The sequence below is a fragment of the Cheilinus undulatus genome, linkage group 24 (genome assembly GCF_018320785.1).
Source record: "Cheilinus undulatus linkage group 24, ASM1832078v1, whole genome shotgun sequence".
Lineage (NCBI taxonomy): Eukaryota > Metazoa > Chordata > Actinopteri > Labriformes > Labridae > Cheilinus > Cheilinus undulatus.
This window is the reverse complement of record NC_054888.1, coordinates 18024832-18041238: the sequence shown is the minus strand read 5'-3', so window position 1 is coordinate 18041238 and position 16407 is coordinate 18024832. Positions and strand designations below refer to the sequence as shown.

The 16407-nt window shown below is 39.6% G+C and overlaps 1 protein-coding gene across 7 annotated transcripts in view; it reads right to left on the bottom strand.

The window, feature by feature from the left end:
- LOC121506189 (collagen alpha-1(XVIII) chain-like) overlaps positions 1-16407 on the bottom strand; it is a 65358-nt gene that overhangs the window by 13769 nt on the left and 35182 nt on the right. For all 7 annotated transcript variants that reach the window (XM_041781867.1, XM_041781869.1, XM_041781862.1 and 4 more), the window contains exons 2-12: positions 8317-8858; positions 6977-7057; positions 6840-6899; positions 6226-6301; positions 2802-2935; positions 1834-1851; positions 1486-1692; positions 1376-1402; positions 673-735; positions 477-572; positions 342-392 (exon numbers count right to left, since the gene is read on the bottom strand). In XM_041781867.1, coding sequence (XP_041637801.1) covers positions 342-392; positions 477-572; positions 673-735; positions 1376-1402; positions 1486-1692; positions 1834-1851; positions 2802-2935; positions 6226-6301; positions 6840-6899; positions 6977-7057; positions 8317-8858 — 1355 coding nt within the window. The remainder of the gene's footprint in view (positions 1-341; positions 393-476; positions 573-672; positions 736-1375; positions 1403-1485; positions 1693-1833; positions 1852-2801; positions 2936-6225; positions 6302-6839; positions 6900-6976; positions 7058-8316; positions 8859-16407) is intronic.

Here is a 16407-nt window from a genome sequence, read left to right as displayed (position 1 = left end):
AGACACACCTGTATAAGACATGATTACATACAGCAGCATACAGATGATAGATTAAACATAAGAGCTGAAATATGAGATAAGCCTTAATAACTGCACTAAAAAGACTCATAAAAAAGAAACAAAGCAGATAAACAATATGAAAATCAGGCTTAGATGAAGGATAAAAAGTTCCTAAGGTGTTTAGTGATCCATGTCCAGGGGGAAGGACAATTTTAAGTTTCAGTTAATTTAACAGGCTGGTAAAACATAAGAACGTCCAGATGGCGACAAAGGAACTCACTTAAGAGAGCAAGTTTTAAAGTTGTGTGAAAACTTTAAATCCTGTTGGATAATCAACTTACCCGGAACCTTTCCAAGTCTGGGAATCCTGATCCCTCCATGTCAAAGAACGTCTGAAACAGACAACAACATAAAAAAAGGTGACTGATGTGCTCTGGATCAATAAAAAGCTAAGAGATGGTGAAAGTTGGACATACTGGACGATCGCCAGTGCTGGTGCCAGTGCCAGGTCCTGGAGGTCCTGGAAGCCCAGGAGGTCCCCTAGGTCCTGGTTGACCTTCTCCACGCTCACCCTGAAAAAAATCATAGATCATCCAAAATAAATACTAAAAAAAAAAAAAGAAAAACAACTATGTTTAGAAAATGCACCCATTAATGATGTGCCACAGAAACCTTTTGGCCTTTAGAACCAGCAATTCCTGGAGTTCCTGGAAAACCTGGAGGCCCTGCAGGACCCTGGAAATGAGGGAAAAGGAACAATTAAAAGGTTTAGTCTTTTAATGATCTGTTTTAATATCAATCTAATGATGAAGAATTGGGGCTGCACGAAAGATAAGTTTGAGATTTTGGAAATAAAGTCCTTTTTCTTGGAGAAAATATGTCAAAAATGCCTGTGAGCTATGATAAGGCTCTCTAATCTCAACCTTATTCTTGAAATCTCCGATTTGTTTTCTTTTATCTGATACTAACGCTCCACTGTACAGTCTGCTTCAGCTAGCTTCACACACTAGATGATTTAAGGCCTGTTTTCAGCCATATTTGACCCTCTAATAATCCAGGAGATAGGGACTCAATTCTAGTGGTGTAACTCTGATTATACTGCTACTGGTTCATTCAGAGCCCCCCTTATTTATTATTGTAAATATCAAACATATTATGATATCGATGGTTCCAGATCAGGCTGTTTCTGACTGTTCCTGGAGTCACCGCTATGAAATTGTCCCTATGAAAAGCATTTGTGTGGTTTCGTAGATGGCTGAATCGTCCAGTGTGTGAAATTGGTTAAAACTGCCCTCAAGTCTGTGGTTGTTCAGGTTTTTAAAATCTGCTAAGATCTGAAACAGTCAAATGTGCTGCCAGGCTTAAAGGAACTCACAGTTTTTCCGTCCTCTCCTGGGTCACCCTGAAAGATGAAGACAAACAGTCAGTGGCATCCTCAATACAAAAATACGTAGAAGCAAATCAAGATCTTCTTCTTGCACTCACAGGCTCTCCATCAGCTCCTGGAGGTCCTGGGGCCCCATCCGACCCCGGTGGCCCTGGTGGTCCTGAAGGTCCGGAAACCTGCTGTACAACGGAACCGTCACCGAGTCGAACCACCTCAGCTGCAGGTCCTGGAGGCCCAGGAGGCCCGGGAGGCCCTGGAGGCCCACGATCACCTTTGTTCCCTGAGTATCCAAAACCAGAGCTTCCCTGTGAGGAAAATATGATATCAAACTATGAAGCTACACTATTTCAGTGATAAAAGCGAGATTATTTAACATAAATCTTTCTAAAACAGATATAATACAAACTCAGCTCTGTGTGGTTAAAAGCAGAGAACATTTGACATACCTTTGCTCCCTTTTCTCCCTGAAATGAGAGTAAAAAGACAAAATTTAAGCAGGTTTGGCCCATTTAAATGTGCAGGTAATAACCGCTACTGTTAAAGCTCAGTTAGTAAAGTGGAAACGGACCTCTTCCCAAGCACTGTGAATCAATTTATTGACCAAAGCATTGCCAACTCCACTACGATAGCTGGGTGCATGCCATTTGTTTTGCAAATTACTATTAAACTTCAACCCAGCTGAAAACAGTAAAAAGCCAGCTGGTTGTTTGGTGAATATTGGAAATGTTGTAAATTTTGTAGTTATTATTTTACTGTTTTGGTACTGATACAATGCACACTATCCACTAGTTTTTTTGGATTGGATCAGAAAGTCTTTATTGATCCTGAGGGGCAATTTTGTTTGCAGCAAAGTCTACCTAGACTGTAACATAAAATGCATACACAAAAACATGTAATAAATTACTACCACAGATTTCATCCTGATAGATGGACAGTGAGACATAATATGCATTATGTAAAGTGAGCCTACAGCTTTTTCACCCAACAGCAGTATCTACTGGAGATGGCCCTCCTGACATAAGTAAACCTCCAACCTGCATTAACTCTGCATACAAAGGGTGCTGAGGTTCTTTCAGGGTGGCTTTTGCCTTAAGAGTGACTCTCACATGGCAAATTGATGCCAGTAGTTTTGGAAAAGTTTATGGTGATATCCAAAGGCAGACAACATGACTTCATTTATGCCACACATTTATGCAGTTTAACCTCCAGGTCAAAGCCCTGCAGAAACTGTGGAGCATGCACAGGATGCCTTATCTAGTCTGGGTCTGATTGAGTCATATGGATACATGCATTCAGTGGGCGTGTCTGTCCAGCCTTGCAAGATTTAATTTGGTACGATTCCAGTCAGACCTGTCCATGCACACAATAATCTGACTGTTTCTACTGCATGTAAACACTCAGAGTAAAAATCTACCTTCTGTCCTCGGTCTCCACTCCCAGAGGAAGAACCAAATCCAAAGCTGGAGCCTGACTCTCCCTTTGGTCCTGCAGGGCCTACGTCCCCCTTTGGGCCTCTCTCTCCTTTCTCTCCTTTAGCACCACCAGGACCTGCAAGTGTGTCACATACTGGGAGTTAAATAAAAGAGGAAAAACTTATCTTTTTTAGAAAAGCTTAGAATCATCATGCAGGGGATCAGAAAGGCCTGCTCTACACAAAATATACACACTTATTATATATTCTATGCTCTTAAAACATTTGATAAAAGGATTCAGAATTCTAAAAGTTTATTTTTTTAACCAGAATCAAACATTTGTGATGGAAACCTGTCTAAAGATAGATTTAAAGATAGATTTGCTAGAAACTTCCAGACTTAAAATGAAGCATTTTGGCATCAATCAGGAATAAACATTTATAAAAAAAACAGTGAATTTAAATGCTCTAAATTAGATGCGAACATGCATCTTGATTATTTTCAATATTTTATGGACTATCAAGCATAATTGGTTCTTAGACAAACCCAGATCTTCTTGCACTTCAGTAAAATCTGCAACCCCATCATCATGCAACTTGCACAAAAATGCACAACAATTAAACACAAAAAAGAAAAAGTCTTCAAAATTAAGATTTACAGGCAGAAAGGGCTAAAAACAGAAGCACCAAATGCAAAACCCAAAAGAGATAACAGAAAAGACCAGATGGGGTTTGTAGTCCACAGTGACATGGTCTTCCTTTAGTTGTGTAGTCTGGCGCCACCTAGCGGAGCCGATAAACAGATTTGTTGAGGCAGTGTATCTGCCTGCAGAGGGCGCTGCAGCATCAATCCAGACTCTCCCTTTTGCTGCACTTTCTCCAGATGAAACTTTTAGGACCAAAAAACTTCAAGTACAACTGCAACATTTACACCAAACTTTCATCTTTGTCTTTAGTGGGGGTTTTTTTTGGCCTTAAGTCAGAATGAACAAGATGGATTTGACTAACACATCTTTACTGGAAAATTATTCACATATTGAGGTATTCTTTAGTCACATTTAGTAATTTAATAAAAACAAGAATAAAAAATTAACTGTACATAAAAAAACTGTTTTTTTCTATCTAACTTTCACAACATACTTTACTGCAGTCACTAGAAAGTTAAATTTCAATTCAATGAAAGGTCATGAATTTCCTTATGACTTAGTCAGATTCTGGATGCACTTAGTGCTAAACTCAAGAACATGATGAGGCATTTGATGCTTTGTCTACAGCTTTTCTTATTACCCACTCCGATGAAATCGGCAGGGGGGTTATGTAAAGGGTTCCGTATCTTTGTTTGTTCGTTTCTTTGTTTGTTTGTATGTGTCCAAGATAACTCGAGAATGTAAAGTCGGATCTTCACCAAACTTTCAGGGAATATTGGGATAGTGACAGGGAAGAATCGATTAGATTTTGGTGATGATCTGCGCGCCCTTTCGGTTTTTTCGCACTGCAAATTTTGAACACTATAGTTGGGAGCATGAGTTCCTTGGTGGCACTGCTTAGGTGTGGGTCTGCTGCCTCAGACGGCCATTCTAGTTTGTAATATTTTCATTTATTTTTACTTTATTGCCTAAAACAACACTCCTGATTCTCTGTCTTCCTTCTTCATGGCATTATGGATGTCTTTTTAGTCAGAAATGGCAAAATCTATTGTTCTTGACTTTCTCTAATCTTTCTGATGTTGATAAAAAACTCATATTTATTATACTTATAACATACAGATAATTCCTACAGCTGATTTTTGGGCATTGCTATCTTGCAGGGGCCACCATCTTGATTAGACAATCTTAACTTTAGGTACATTTTACATGTCGTTAGCCTCATAGCATAATTGCCTTAGTCATATTTTAAGGTTTTCATGAAAAAATAAAAACACATTTTGGCGAACAAAGGATTTCTTTTATTTATACTGTAACTTTATATTCTACCAGATGTGTGAGCAATTTCCTTAAAAAAGAAAAGCCACAACAAGAACTACATAACAAAAAAAAGTGACTTAATAGATAATAATTAATAGATGACTTAGGCCTATAATGATTATGGACTGTAACAAGCACTCTGATTGGCTGAAGCAATAAGGCACACAATTTGGTAAAAAAAAGTGACTAAGGCAGCTATGCTACGAGGCTTATGATGTTAGACATTTGTTTATTCATAACAACAAGCTGATTTGAAAAAAAGGGAAGGGATACAACTACTAAATGTTCATAAAGTACTCTTTAATGTAATGGTATTCTACTCCCTAGTTAATGTATTATTCTCAGAGCTGCATTTAATCATTATAGGCTTGCAGCATTGCCATAAATGTTCCTTTTGTTCATTTTTTGTCTAATGTACCTGGTCTGAAAGGGTCAACTGCAGCTCTTACTTGAATATGCTCACTAGTTAGTAAAATAACTCTATAAATAAGGTTATTTTATTAATTGGCAGGAGATTAATGATAAAATTCCATCTACAAATCAGTCACAAATAGTGTTCTTGATCCACATATCAAGATTATGATGGTCCACTGGTCAACGAATCTGTGTAAAGTTTTCGCTCTCACACAGTGGCCTCAATACTTCCTGTTTTATCCCAAAGTTAGTTTGTCAGAGCAGCTGAAACTTGCACAGGTTCCTTCTGATGTCCTTTTTTAAACAGTAAAGTTAGATATGAAGTCACATTAAAAGAAGAAAAATGTTCAGTTCCTTCCTAAATAAATCCAAGGAAAAAAAAGAATAAAAACACAGTAAAGCTCATGTTGTCAATTAAAGAACAACATGCTCAAAAGGAAAAAGAACCAACCAGACACCCTTTGCTCATTCTATCCTGTGATAGGATGGCCTCATGATTAGGACATGATCCTAATCTTAATCTGCTCCTCTGAGAGGCTTTAACCCACCTCTGGGGCCGGGCTGTCCGGACCGGCTCTGGTCTACAGACTCCTGTCGATGCCTGATGTCTAAAATTCAACACAAACACGACTTTACCGTCTGAAGGGAGATGTATGATTCGACTTTCAGAGTGGAGAATGGTTTTGATCATTAACTTCTGAGTTCATACTTATTGACAGAAGAAAGTAACACTCAGAAATGCTTTTACAACATCTATATTCGTCTCCCTTTGCAGCACATTTCATGCAGTAAATCAACACTAAACTTCTTTATCTAACCACCAGGGAGGGCTCGAGGCTTAAACCACTCTTGCCTAAGTAAACCCTCAGGAGATTTTCCCTCACTTTCAGGTCCAGACAAGCACCCCTCTGCACATATTTCTGCATAAAAGAGAAGTCAATCTATAGGACGTTTCTTTGGCAGCAGCTCCTGTGTGATTAAAAACTTCCATTACACATTTCCCCCTCCAGTGTGTTTACTGAGCAGATTGGTAGCGATGTTTCTTTTACCTGATTCTTTGGCTCTGCTTCCATGTGAGGAGATCAGAGGGGGTTCAGGTACGGGGCGCAGGGAGGCGGGAGTGGTCTGGGAATTAAAAGAAAACAGAACAATAATACCTTCAGACATCATCCCAAACACTGCAAGCACACTTTAATATACAGTTCAAGTGTTTTTATCTTTAGTTTGCAAACGACAGCTTCTGAAATGCAAACACTCAAATTATATTTGATCATATTTTGGCTTTATTTGCCGATCATTAACATTCTTGCCATGTGACCCTTTGTTTGGTCTCTGATTGGTCAATCTGAGAGTCCACAATAAGACACTTTCAACTAGTGTGTCATGGTGAAACCTGCAAAAACACCGTAAATTTAGCTCAGGTTCCTCCTATTTCTCTTTATCATGCTGAGATGTTTCTGCACCTTGATTGGAGTCCACCTGTGGTAGATGATCTGGAAAGGCAAACCTCTCTATAGAAGGCCCCACAGCTGACAATGCTTATCAGAGCAAAACCCAGCCACAGTTCAGTTGCATTGAGTGTTCCTAAAAGCACAGAGGCTTCCATAATTCTCAAAAGGAACACATTTGGCATAAGGACTCTTCCAAAAGCCAGTTTATCTACCTTCACTGTGTGTCCTGTCTGTCTCCTCTCTCCTTCACCACTGCCAAAGTCACCAGATGCCTGCAAGAGACAAAAACATTAAACCAAATTCACGGTGAGACACTTAAAACTTCACATTTTGGAGAAATTATACTCACAGCATCAGAGTCATCCTCATCATCACATAAACGCTCAGCTGCCCGAGGGTTTCCAACCAGTTTGAATTCTGCAATCTCACCCTAAAACACAAAAATAAAGAAAGTGAAGGCATTTTTTTCATTATGGGGGCCTAAATTATTATTGTATTGAACTTCTGCAAAAGTCTGTAAATATGTGGAAAATAGAGGAGAGCATTCTAGTATTTCAAAACAAATATAGAAACTGCTTAAAAATGAGAATGTTTTTCAAAAAGATGAGATTTTGACCTTTGGAAAGAATTTTAACTGATGCAAAATGCCTATACTTGCAGCTAAGACCAAACAGCTCTTATGCAAGCACTATTTTTATCCTTTCTTTGCATTTTTTAACTTTCAAAAGCCCCGTGTGAGTGCCACATATGGCCGCCCAGGTCCTCGGCTGGGTGCAAGCCGAAGATCAGAGGTGAGAGGGCGGTCAGGTAATAGATTTACTAGAATGAAGACGGTTGCCTGCTGCTGAGAGATGCCATGGGGACGTATTAAAACGGACAGATTACACTCTCACACACCTGCTCTTTTAGCACACAGTGTATTATTCTGACTTTTCCAGCTCCCTTGGGCGACATTTGGAGGATTCATCGCTGTTTTTTGTTCGTTTGTGTCAGAAATGTGATGAGCAAACATCTCTTCAGCGCTTGAGCATTTCCTCTGCTGGAACCCCGGAGTTCAGAGTCTAACGGTGGAGTTTTCTACCAGATGGTACACTTTTAAATAAATGCATCACTATGAAACAAATTATGTAATCTGTGGAAGTCTTTATGACTCTTAGCAACACATTAATGCTTGTGAAACTTAAACATTGTTATCTGTCACAAAAATATAGATAATAAATGATGTAATAGTCCTCAAAATAACTGTTTAATATGCTCCAACTCTTTCAGTGGATCCTCCAAAAACAACAGCATCAAAAGTTTGATCATGTAGCTGAGTAGTGCAGCCATTGTTGTCCAAATTTCAACATCACAACTTGTAATTCTCAGCTCATGAACTCAAGAAATCTTCTAAGGTGAGATTATAAAACTTATTAGGTGTTAGGGAGGAGCAGCATACTTAAAAAGTGAGAAATGGTTTCAAAAACCCTAAAGGAGCACAATCTATCAATCCATCCATCAAAAATGGTGTATCTTAGACATGCACCAATCAGCATGAGGACCCAGGGATCTTGTTTCTATTAATACTATCCTACAAACTCCTGCTTGCTGTCTGAACTGTAGAGATACTACTGCTAACAAATATATAGGGATGGAGATTGGATCCAAGTTCCATAAGGGCTGTCTGAAAAGATAATTTTCAGATATTACCTGGAACTTGTCGGCGTCTGCTCCTCCTGCCTGCCCCACAAAGATCCCCGCCCCAGTGTCCAGCTCCATGGGGTCCGGTGACCGCTCGAACTTCACCATCTGCGGTTCGGAGTCACAGCCCTGGTAGAAAGTCACCGTCTCCTCAAAGACAGACAGCGAAAAGCGCGACCATGTGTCCACCATGCTCGGCACGTCGAAGCTGGCCGCCTCGTATGAAGCCTCGGAGTCAGGCTCGGTGTAAAAGAACTGCACCTTCTGACGGCCGGACCGCACAGCGCTGAGCTTCACGCCGATGTACATGAGCTTCTGAGGCCCGTCAGTGATGGAAAAGAGGACGGAGGCAGCGGGAGAGGAGGGTTTGATGTAGAAGACGAGGGAGAAGTGGCGGTGGAAGGGGCTGGGGATGTGGGCCAGAGCCGGCTGGCCCGACACGGCGCCGGGGGTGAAGACATAGGAGACATGCCCGCCCGGACCGTAGACTCTGGAGATCTCATCAGGTGGTGGATCTCCAATCAGCTGGAGCAAAGAGACACCACTTTCTTCTGCAAAAAGAGGATGAGAAGGAGAAAATTTAGACTTTTAGCAATGGAGAGCAATCAAGAGCTTCTGGAAAAATACCAATCAAGTGTGGACAAGTGACAAATGAGGTAAAGAGTGAGCTGGAATTGTTATAAATTTCATTTCTGGTGATTATTTTCTCTCTGTTTCCTGGTTTCAACTGGTGAGCACAGCTTCAAATAACAACACAACAGAAAATAAGGAAATTGCCCAAAAAGTACTGTCACATAGAATATATTTAGCTACAATTTCCACATCAATCTGTCCTAAGATGGTGCACTTTAAAGTAGCATCAGTTACCAAACACAGAGCCAGTTAAAGCCTAGAAATGATCAGCAAATCATATGCTCTTTGGAAAGCAATACTTAAAAACTATTCTATTTTAAGCATCTTTTTCAAATTCGCAACACATTGTAGAGATTAGGATGCACTAAAATGTGTCAAAATCCAAACTCAAAAGCACAAAAAAGAAAGGGAATTGCTCTAAGTGAGTCAACAAGTCCACACAAAGTGTCTCTGCAACAACAAACACGACACTCCAAGTCAAAGGGCAAACCACAAAGCTAAAGGAGACTGATTTCTAGCCTCTAATTCAAGCAACTACATCCTGTGAGGTGAAGGGTCCAGTGAACAAAAAATAAGTCTTGGCCCTTTTTCCTCTATGAATAATTCTGTTTATAAAATGACACAGAAAAAGTAAAATAAAAACTTAGGATCAAACAAAACAGAAAAAATTAGACACTCACGGATGGATAGATGGACTACTAATCTCAAACTGGAAACACAATAACAGAAATAATAGAGCAGATATCAAGGTAGAACAGAAAAAAGCTGCAACTGATGATTTTCATAATTATTTTTCAGGCTTTTTTGTCCATAAAATAAGTCAAACTATCCATTTCATTCTTCATAATCATAGAATATAACATTTCAAAAAGTGGAACAAACTATTTTTTAAACTGTTTTCCTCAAATTATAATAAGATCATATAATAAATGTTTGTATAATTTGCTTTAATTCCCTCAAAAATCAGACTGAATTCCTTGTTAGGTTGACAAGCTTGTTAAATCAATGTAGGTCACAGTTTACAGTTTCTAATTTTATACTGGTGTGTCTGTGAAACATGCAGTCAAATTAATGGAAAAAAGTGCCGATGCTTCAGTTCCCATCCCCTGAAATATTCCAAAGGGGAAAATCAGAGGCTTTAAAATCAGATAATGTAATCCCATAAACCAGCATCACCAGGGAACAAACTTTCGGTCTTGCGACCACTTCCACTCAGCGTCTCCTGAGGACGGCCTGTCATCCTCAGATTCATGAGAGCCATAAAGAAGTTATATCTGTGCATTTAGGGTTCATAAAGGTTATGGGGGATTCCCAAGGTTTTTACAGTGTTCAGTCAAATAAAGTAAACTGTGACTTTGACAAGAACCAGCCTGAGTTTGATGTGGGATGACTGGAAAATGAACAGGAATATTTACAAATGTTTTTAAATTGATGCCTAACAGTATTTTAGTACTGTTAATCACAGTTATATTAATTCAATGAAACATTATTTTTCTCTATATAAATTGACAATAAAAGATGTCAAGGAGACATTTTTATACTGCCAGTTTATGGGATCAAAAAGCCCAAACCTCAACATGTAAAAGTTTTATTATAGAAGCAAAGACAAACAGAAAAATAATAAAATAGCTACAGTTTTGCTATTAAAATGATCAAATCCATGAATTCTGCTAGATTGGCAGTTAACACTACTTTGTCAAAAAAGTATCTACATTAATGCTTAACCCAGAAATCTGTGTAGGTTTTTTTGCAGTCATGAAATCTCAAATGTCCGTTGGGAGTCAGGAAATGTAAAGTTAGTACTTTAAAGCTCTAAAGCTCTAGATAGAGTTTTTTTGCCGTTTATCCATCAATTATTTCTAACTTTTCACCTGAATATTTCCATACTTTCAGGACAAGTAGCTTATAAATTAAGAAAGTTTATATTTCCCAATTTGAACTCATAGTCTTAAACCACTCAAAACATGTGTTTTTTAGTAGCTGCTGCATGAGGTCATCTTCGAACCTATGCTAGTAGATTTCAGCTGAGTTTATATAAACCTACAGCTAACACATTAGCCTAAAAGTGGACAAAAAAGTTGCAAAAATGTAGATTTGCAACTAAGAAAAATCAAATAATCACTAAAAACCTATTGAGCATGTTGAAATACAAGCTAGTTGCAATAAATGTAAAACTAGCTTAAGCGTTAGAATGAATATTAGACTAAAAGTCCTACATATTAGCTTACTTCAGCTATATCGAACATCTTCAACCAAAGCAGCTTACTGTAGATTTTTAGACAGTAAAAAACTATAATCACTCATTTGTATCATAGATCTATATCTATCAGTATAAAACGATGCTAGCAGGTCTTTCAAGCTGTGACTGGGTGGCTAAATGCTGGTGCTAGCATGCTAATCATTATGCTAACATGTTTACCTCACGTTGCAATACCTAGTGCTAGTCTGATTTTTTTTTGTTTAAATCATCTGACATATTTCAGACAGATAAAAACATTCATTTCTGAACAAACTTTTTTTAACTGTCAGGGAAAACAGAGTGCAGCTAGATTGCTAGCATAGCTCAAAAAAGAGAGATACATATCAACGATGATTATGTTTACTGTTAGGAAATCACAAACTACAAGATTATTCACTCTTTTATCACTTAAAAGTATGAGATTACTGCTCCAACAGGATATTGCATCATCATTTTGGCTTTTAACTGTGATTTAGTGCTAACTTTGGAGTGTTTTGCAACTTTTTTCACCTGCTGAGAGCAAAGTAACACTGCCCTGTCCGGCACCCTGCCATGAGAAGTTGCTAATGGTCCAACCAGCTCATAACTCACAACACATCTGCACTGACCCCACCACTGGCAGATAGTAATACTAAACACATTCCCACACTCACCAACACTTAGTTTACACAGCCTTGTTGCATGAATGGTGTGTTATTTACTCTCCAAGTGCACCGCAGCAACAGCTAAGCCTGGATTTTGTGGGACTTCGTCCAATTGGAGCTTCGACGGGACACGCCGGGTGGTCAACTTCCCACTGAGGGCACCTGCTATTGGTTAGTCTCACTGTGACACAGCTGCTGCAGCTGTTGCACAAGTCAGGTGGGTCTGAGTATGAATGCAGGATTTAATTTTTGAAATGATAAATGACAAAGGGAAACCTTCTCATTTGTGCCAGCATGTGAACTTTCTGCAGCAAAGGTTCTGTTTCACTTCACGCACACACATTAACATCTGGAAGTCGTCCAGTCCGACCACAGCTCTCCCACTCAGACAGTCACAGCTAAAAGCTCCCATGAACAAGAATAATGCCTGCTTATTCTTCCATACCAGCTGTAGAACCATTATGTAACGCTTACACAAACGTTTTCACGTCTTTATCAGCGCTGCCATCTCAACCTCAAACTCTGCATGTAGGTGTGTTTTAAAACTGGGGAGGAGAAAAGAAAACATTACTTTATCTGGATAATTTCACCTATTTGCACCCCATTACCTAAATAAACTCAAAGACCACCTATGTTTTTATAAATTAACCTGCAGATTTGTTTAAAGAATGGACAAAAAAAGTTCAACTTTAAATCAACGAAGAGGTTAGAGGTCTTTTACCCGTAAAGCATCATAAAACACAGTTAAAAGCAGTGATTGCATCTGCCAATGTCTCGTTTTCAACCTCATTTTACCTAGATTATGTTTATTTTATGCTTAATAGCTAACTTTATCACAACATGCACTAAAATGCATCACTCACAAGTAATCATTTTCTCCCTGCAGCATTAAAAACCAGCCTCTCTGTCTACAGGGGACTAAATCCCTTGTATGGATAGATCTGGGGTCTTTTCTTTGTCACCCTTCGTTTCCACTGAAACTATGAGCTGGTTGTAAACAGAGATGTGGCAGCTGTTTTTTATTGTATGCTGGACTGAAGCCTGGGAAAAAACAAATGACAACTACCAATGCCACAGGTCACTGTGGTGGAGATGTCACTTCCTGTCCATTGAAGACCTGCTGATTGGGAGACTGGTTTCACAGCGGCTGAAGAGCTGATGATGCTCTGCTCTTAAATCTCACTGGCGATGCCAGCAGCAGTGTAACTGTTTTAAATAATGGCACGACTGCTCGTTTTAGCTGCATCAGTTTAGCACCACGCGTTTCAAAGTCTGCACCACAGTGGCACCTTTCTCCCCCCTCTTTCCACCAAAAATAAACCTGAATGAACCAGGACGATGCTGTCATTGAGGTCCAGGCCCTCATGTGCTGTGACAAGCAGAGCTGCATTTTTAATCAACTCTGGTTTACTATCCAGTTGTCTCTCTATTTTGGTTTTCTGATGTTTGGTGCTGTGACTGCAACCCTAAGATCTGGGGTTAACTAAACTGGCATCATAACAGTGATCAAGCATGCTTGACACCTGCAGTCCATATCATTTTGACTAGTCTAAGAGCTCCATAATGTGCTCCAGAGCACTGAACCTCTGTGGACCAAGCACGGCTCACAAGAACACAAGCATGAGTACGCAACACAGGTTAACATGCAGCCTAATTAAGTGAAATATAGTCCTGTGTAATCAAGAAATCCAGGAGAGTTAGAAGGTAATACCTGAAGTTGTCTAAAATTAGTTGTAATGCTGACTTTGAGCCTGTACATCTTATAAACTAAAGCCAGCTGTTTGCCATTTTATAACAAAGGTGTCAGAAATAAGTAAGGGGTGCAATCATGCTCCAGTTTGGTGTATTAATTTAGTAAAAACACTGAAAAAAAACATAACTTCTAACAGTATCATAGTTTTAAAGCACATTTAAAAACAACAAAAAAGTTAACCAAACCAGTGAAAAAGGAATGAAACACAAAACTAATAAAATAATGAGACATTAAAATAAGACATTTTAAGGCCAATAAAAAAGGCAATAAAAGCCATTTGTCAGAGCCAAAAGCTAGAGAATAAACAGCTAAACGTCTGGAGGCTGAGCTTTAACTTTGACCTCGAGACAGTCTCAAGCAACCAATGAGCTGATCTGAATGTTCATGAGAAAATACATTAGCCTAATAGGCCAGAAAGATAGAAGGTTAGATTCATCTGCGGGCAACACAGTTATGAAATCAATCCAAGTTGCATTTCTCTGAGCATGCTCTAAAAGATCAAGGGACGCTTGGCAAGTACCAAGCAGAAATAACATGGAGTAACTGGACAGACAGCAGCAGATTTGCAAGGATGCATCTCACCTATACTTTACATGTGACCTTTCCTTGCAGGTTGCAATCAGAAAAGTGCTAAACTTTATCTTTTAATTAATTGAATACATGCAATTTTTCAGAGGTTAGCTTACAAATGAAAATTAATTGCAAAAAATGAGACAAAACAACCATAATTTTGCCTCTTTTCACTGTATGACTGGTAAAAGCTTCCTTTAATTCAGGGATCAGCTGTTTCTTTAACTTGGCTCCTCTCCAGACGACAGATGGACGCTGGCATGACGCATAAACGTGAGAACTTCTCAGATGAAATAATCACGTTAACCCGGATCTCTGCTCATGGCTTGAAGCCCTGCCCTTCATGCTAAAAGGAGCGATTATACGAAAGAACAACATACAGCAATGTTTCTCAGCCCTGAGGGCATCGGCCAACCAAGAATGACTGCAAGTATTCTGTTACGGAGGATTTTCCAACATCTAACCGCACAGAAATGCGATGCCTGTTGTAGTGTGTGAAGACTCAGACGGACGGACAGATGGAGAGGCTGAGGCAGAGGAAGGAAATGCGTGTCAGATGTCCATGGGAAAGTGGACCATGAGGGACTCCGACAGGAGGAAGAACACAGGCCGAACCAGTCCCAGCAGCCAGGATGGATGAGACATGCCAGCTAAAACAGACTGAAATGTCATTGGAGGGAAGAGGAGTTTCTCCCAAAGAGTAGAAAAAGACAAGAAGCAGCCATGCAATCAGTGACTCCAAGCAACACATCTGTCTGATTTTAGTTCACCATTTTTGAGGAATTCATCAGTATCTGCATGATGTTTTTTCACTATAAACACTTTTTTTTTTTAACATTAAATCAGGTAAAATCGCATGCCAATAGCCTATGCTACATTCACAGCACAGGCAGAGTTTTAAGGAGTCAGCCTGGATGGACGGTGGGAACCAAGTTTTGCATATGGACAAGATTTTTGTTGATTCATGTATGATGCTGGTTTTCATTAAATATCAAGGGAAACAAGCTGTGCCCTGTCCTTGAAGTATTTTCCCACTCTTTCTCGATTAAATAAAATCCTTCACTGGCCTAAAACAACAGCTGCAGTGCTTAAATATGAGTGTAGCAGTTCTTTTATGTTGTCTGAGCCTAGTTCTGTTTCAGGTAGGGTGAGCCATGAGGTCTAGCCCAGGGCAGTGGCTCTGAGGTGCTGGATCTCACTGTCCAGTCTTCCTGAGGTGTCTTGGGACTAAACACGGGATGAAAGGAGTGATGTAATGGCTCTTTCTGCCCACCGGTTTCACTAAGTTGACCTGCATATCCTTAATAAGGGCTTAAGTTTCTCGTGTTTATTTTAAATTCAGCTAATAATATTATAAGCCAAATCCTGATCTTTTTTTCTGAACTTAACCAGGGAGTTTGTGCCAAACCTAATGACAACATGATTTCCTGTGTATTTTTAGTCACATACAAACAAACTGAAAATATTCTGTCAGCCATCTTATCGTTAAAACAGTTTGGGCAGCATCACATCTGCAGAGGATGTTGAAATGACTCTTTCCAGCTGAGCCAATGTGCATCCAAATCATGTTATTAAGTTCATATGAGGGGGAAAAGTCTTGAGAGTTTTAAGAGGAGGAATCATCTCTTTCCCCCCAAGCTACACAAAATCAGTCGCAGAAGCATCATGCAAAGGTTTATAACTCCATCCAGACTGGGAAAAAAATCAGAGAGAAGAAAACACTGGTGGTTTTTTAGTGCACGCTAAATCTTTATGGTTAATGACTTAAGATGGGGCTGCACAGTTGCGCAGGGCTTAGCGCTTTTGCCTCACAACAAGAAGGTTCCTGGTTTGTTTCCCTGTCAGGGCCTTTCTGTGCAGAGTTTGCATGTTCTCCCCGTGCACGCGTGGGTTCTTCTCCATGTACTCCTCCCACCACCAAAAGCATGGTCATTAGGTTAATTGGTGACTCTAAATTGGCCGTAGGGGTGAGTGTGACCATGCCTGATTGTCTGTCTCTGTATGTCAGCCCTGCGATTGACTGGCGACCAGTCCAGGGTGTACCCTGCCTCTCGTCCAATGACAGCTGGGATAGGCTCCAGCCTCCCGTGACCCTGAACGGGATAAGCTGCGAAATAATGCAAGTAAATTAAATTTAACCATAGTAGAAATATTGCTCATAAATTGAGAAATTATGCTTCAAAAATACATTAAAAACATATATTTAAAAAAAAAAAAATGATGCCACTTTTGTTGCTTGGCTAGCTGGTTAAGGGGGGCCC